The 4,258-nt window shown below is 24.3% G+C and overlaps 2 protein-coding genes across 3 annotated transcripts in view; both read left to right on the forward strand.

Annotated features, from left to right (window-relative positions):
- Positions 1-56: 56 nt before the first annotated feature.
- On the forward strand, positions 57-1,614 carry LOC116846691 (B9 domain-containing protein 2-like). Its single transcript, XM_032820863.1, has 4 exons — positions 57-217; positions 685-792; positions 905-1,165; positions 1,370-1,614. Exons 2-4 carry the CDS (start codon positions 705-707, stop codon positions 1,546-1,548), a joined length of 528 nt encoding a protein of 175 aa, XP_032676754.1. The 5' UTR covers positions 57-217; positions 685-704; the 3' UTR covers positions 1,549-1,614.
- Positions 1,458-4,258, forward strand: part of LOC116846689 (tectonic-1-like) — a 199,070-nt gene continuing 196,269 nt past the window's right edge. For both annotated transcript variants that reach the window (XM_032820856.1, XM_032820858.1), the window contains exon 1: positions 1,458-1,596. The gene's annotated coding sequence lies outside the window, so the exon portion shown is untranslated. The remainder of the gene's footprint in view (positions 1,597-4,258) is intronic.

A 4,258-nucleotide genomic window follows, 5' to 3' on the forward strand; every position in this document is an offset into this window, starting at 1 on the left:
TATATATATATATATATATATATATATATATATATATATATATAACGAAAGTATTAGCAGTTTATTGTGAAAATTTGAAATATTTTGTTTTCTTTTTGTAATTCTGTTTTATTTTAATTACAACCATCATTAAATTATAAGTTTTTCTTTATAACGTTTATCACAAAATACTGTATATATATTCTTATGTATTATCATCTACGAGTAAAATTTCAAAGTAAGTAAATATAAATATCTTTATAAAGTTGTCTTATTCATCTTTCTTTTTTCTCATTCTTATTTATCATTAAAAATATAAGACAAAATTTATATTAAATTGAAATATATTATTTGGTTGTCCTACAAATTGATTTATGACAAAAAATAGCAATTAACAAAAATGATTTATGAAAATAAGAATCTACAAAAATATTTTTGAAAGATATATACACGCACAAACAACATACGTATATATATATATATATATATATATATATATATATATAGTTAAAAATAAACGATTACATAATGTAAAACAAATTTTTAAACATAAAATATTGAAGTTAAAAATATAAAAGTTATAGCTTTTAATAAATAGTTATAATAAAGGATATTAATATTCTTTTTTTTAATAAAAGTGAATAAATTAATATTTACTATCTAAATATTAATAAATATATAAATATATTTTCATCTTTTTTTAAGAGACAATATGATGTTAGAGTATGGCCGAATTGCATATAGTTGGGCAAATTTTATCTGCAAAGAATTTTAAAGAGATACGTCTATTCTGTAAATGGAGTTTTTGTGTAGGTAAGATAAATGTAGGGTAGATAACATTTGATCTGTTTCTTTACAGATATATAATTATTAAATAGTGATATATTTATTGAATACTAATTAAACTTTATTGGTAATACAATAGGTAATGGTTGGAAAATTATATCAGGACTCGAAGAAGGACAAACACAAGAGAGCTGTGATTTTTATGTTAATAATCCAATCTGGGACCATCCTATAGACTTGCATTATACAACTAAGACTTTACAAAATTCTCCAAAACTACTGTTGCAAGTATTTTGCAGAGATAATTATGAAAGAATTCTTTTTCTTTCATACGGAATATATAATGTTCCATTGTCACCTGGTTCGCACATACTAGAGTGTCATACTTGGAAACCTGTTGGTATATATAATTAAAGTATATATATATATTTTTTTATTGTTATATATATGTTATATATATATTTTATTGTAGTTATATATATATATATATATATATATATATATATATATATATATATGTATATATAATATTTTACAATTTTACAATTAAATTTATTAATATTTTCTTATTTACATCATTTTAGTGATAAAAATTTATGTGCAGGTAATTGGAAAGACAAGCTGCAAAATAAATTCTTAGGAAAAAGCTTACAATTAAAATCTCCAAATGTTTTAATCAACACAGTGGATAGGTTTGAATTACTTACACAAAGTATGGGAACAGTGATTATCCACTTGCATATACTGTCAAGAAATTTTGACAAATTTGGATGTCAGTTGTAAACTAATTTAATACAAATTTTAAGAGTAACTTACCATCAAAAATAAAAAGTAAAGTTAATCAAATAATAGAAATGGATATTGGTATTATTAACGAACGAAGTTTATTTTGTGATAGATAGAGAAAGACTAATAAAAGCCATCGCGGATATCGATGTGAAATTTAAATTTTAATTTAGAAAGATAAAAAATATTTTAGAGAGATGTTCTAAGTGTCAAACGCATATTCTAAAGAGTTCTCTGACTTGTATCATACGAGAAGAATCTATCTTTTATGCTAGAACCGATTCTATAATCCTAATTATTTTAATATTATTCGCTTTGCTACTTATCTCCCTTATTAAATAATAAGTAAATGTTTACTTTAATTTTTTTTTTTTAAATGTAAAGATACTATATGGTCTCCAGTTTCCTCATCATGGAACTTTTGACTAACAACGTTAGAAACGAGAAAATATGTACTTAAAATTCTTGCAAAATATGTTGAAATAAAAAGATATATTCATAAAGTGATAATTGCAATTGATTGAGTAAATTTATAAAGTAGTTCAAACATTTTCCTTTTGTTCTAACAATCAATCAATTCTTGTAAAATTAATATGATATATAACCATAGATATTTATAATATACTAAGTCGCTAATTTCGTTATATATTTCCTAGATTCTGTGCATCTGTAAGTTATATACTTTACATAACACTTTATAGCAGCGCACTTACTAATCGATTGGAATGCAGTTACTCTAACCATTATGAGAATTCTCCGCCTAGGTTATTAACTACAGTTATTAACAAGTTAAGAACAAATTGTAGTGTAACTTATATTTTTACGATAAGATCAAAATTTCGAAACGTAGCAGTGTGGTGAGATATCTCTGTACTTCGCTATAGACCCGAGTTCGAATCCCACTACTGCTATCTTTTCCTGCCTTGGGGAAAGCTTTTTTTAATATTAATCCTAGGTATATACACATTTTTCGCATACGTAGATGCTACACTATCTGAAGGACCCCAGCTATTTTTTTTTATTATAACTCTAGTAAAAATCACCGTATTTTTACTTTATTTTTTCGATTATTAATAGACTGATAAACACATATATTTATTAAGGATTAGAATTAAATCATAATAAGTATCACATAATAAAGACGTATTGAAATATTAGAGTTACTTATAAATGCAAAAGAAACGTCATTTTATCATAATAGTTTGAAAAATGCATATCTCTTTTGGTAATAGAGATAGTCGAAAAAAGTTTTCAGATTTTGAAAGGACATATTTCAATGTACAAAGAAAAAATCGCTGCTTAAATATTGGAATATTATCATGAAAAAGCTCTAAGGTTAACGATTTTTCATATTTCTATTTTCTGACGGTTTTGCAGACAGGTATAAGAGTTAGGATTTTTGTTAAAAAATACAAACTCAATAACTTGTAATGCATGTAATAGAAAAAGAAAAAGTTAGTAATTTAAAAGCAGCAAATAACATTCACACAAGGCAGTATCATTTTGGGCATTTAGTCCGTGTATTTTTGTCTCCCAATAAAAATTAGTTCTTTTTTTTACATTACTTATTTATTTAATCTAACATTTTTTAGAATATATATTTGCATTATGAACTCGAATAAAATTAATTACAAAATACTTGCAAAACAAGTTGCACGAAGTACACACTGAGGTCTGGGAGATCCCGGGCTTACTTTACGTGTGAATTACCACAAAACCGATAGACAATTGACTACTCCGACAGTTGCTATCTACAGAGGAGACTTCAAATTTTTTTTACACGGTGTTCATATCCTCCTTATTTATTCTTTCTACTAATCCCAGGCAATAACGTGACGTGATTTTCACATCAGTTTTTGGTCATTCATGACATCAATTATTCTTTTATAATCATGTAATAATGACGTGAAAATTACCAGACTAAGTCGCAGCTCACCGACGTCATAATAAAACGTGAAAATGACGTCATAAAAAGATGTAAAAATGACGTCTTTTAATAAAATTTTCAAGTAAAATCAGCAACACTGACATATATATATATATATATATATATATATATATATATATATATATATATATATGTGTGTGTGTGTGTGTGTTTGTTTGTGTGTGTGTATGTGTTTATGTGTGTGTGCGTCAACGTTTGCTGATTTTACTTGAAAATTTTAGGTTACTTGTCTCCAATGTTACATAATTTTAAAAATTCTCACTGGCGCTGGATCTTGAACTTGGACCATGAGACATCTCTGGATTATGAGTCTGTTGTTTTAGAAACTACACCACTTCTATCAATTTTGTTTATATGTATTGTACTTAACACAGTGTAATATAATTTTTTGATAATATGATTTCATAAAATGATTTAATGTTAATAAAAATTATATTTTTCGTACTTTTATTGTTAATTTAAACTCTAGCTCTTTTTAATGAGGTAAAGTCTACAAAATCCCGCACATTCAATTTCGTTATCTTTAAATTTTTATAATAAAGATTTCTTTATTGTTAAATGTTATTAAATAGACAAAGTCATAAAAGACTATAGACTATAGACTTTGAGTAATTATAAAAGAGTATAATTTAATAAAAGAAAAAATCCACTTTATCATAAGATTTAATTAAATTAATTAAATTTATATATATATATATATATATATATATATATATATATATATATATATATATATATATATATATATATATATATATA

The sequence above is a fragment of the Odontomachus brunneus genome, unplaced genomic scaffold (genome assembly GCF_010583005.1).
Source record: "Odontomachus brunneus isolate Ranch 3 - 2012 unplaced genomic scaffold, Obru_v1 Obru_scaffold_067, whole genome shotgun sequence".
NCBI lineage: Eukaryota > Metazoa > Arthropoda > Insecta > Hymenoptera > Formicidae > Odontomachus > Odontomachus brunneus.

Bases quoted from the DNA above. Each gene is read 5' to 3' on its own strand.
- LOC116846691 (XM_032820863.1), top strand. From the start codon at position 705: ATGGCCGAATTGCATATAGTTGGGCAAATTTTATCTGCAAAGAATTTT. The intron at 793-904 runs GTAAGATAAATG...GTAATACAATAG, and splicing joins TAAATGGAGTTTTTGTGTAG to GTAATGGTTGGAAAATTATA. The intron at 1,166-1,369 runs GTATATATAATT...ATTTATGTGCAG, and splicing joins TCATACTTGGAAACCTGTTG to GTAATTGGAAAGACAAGCTG.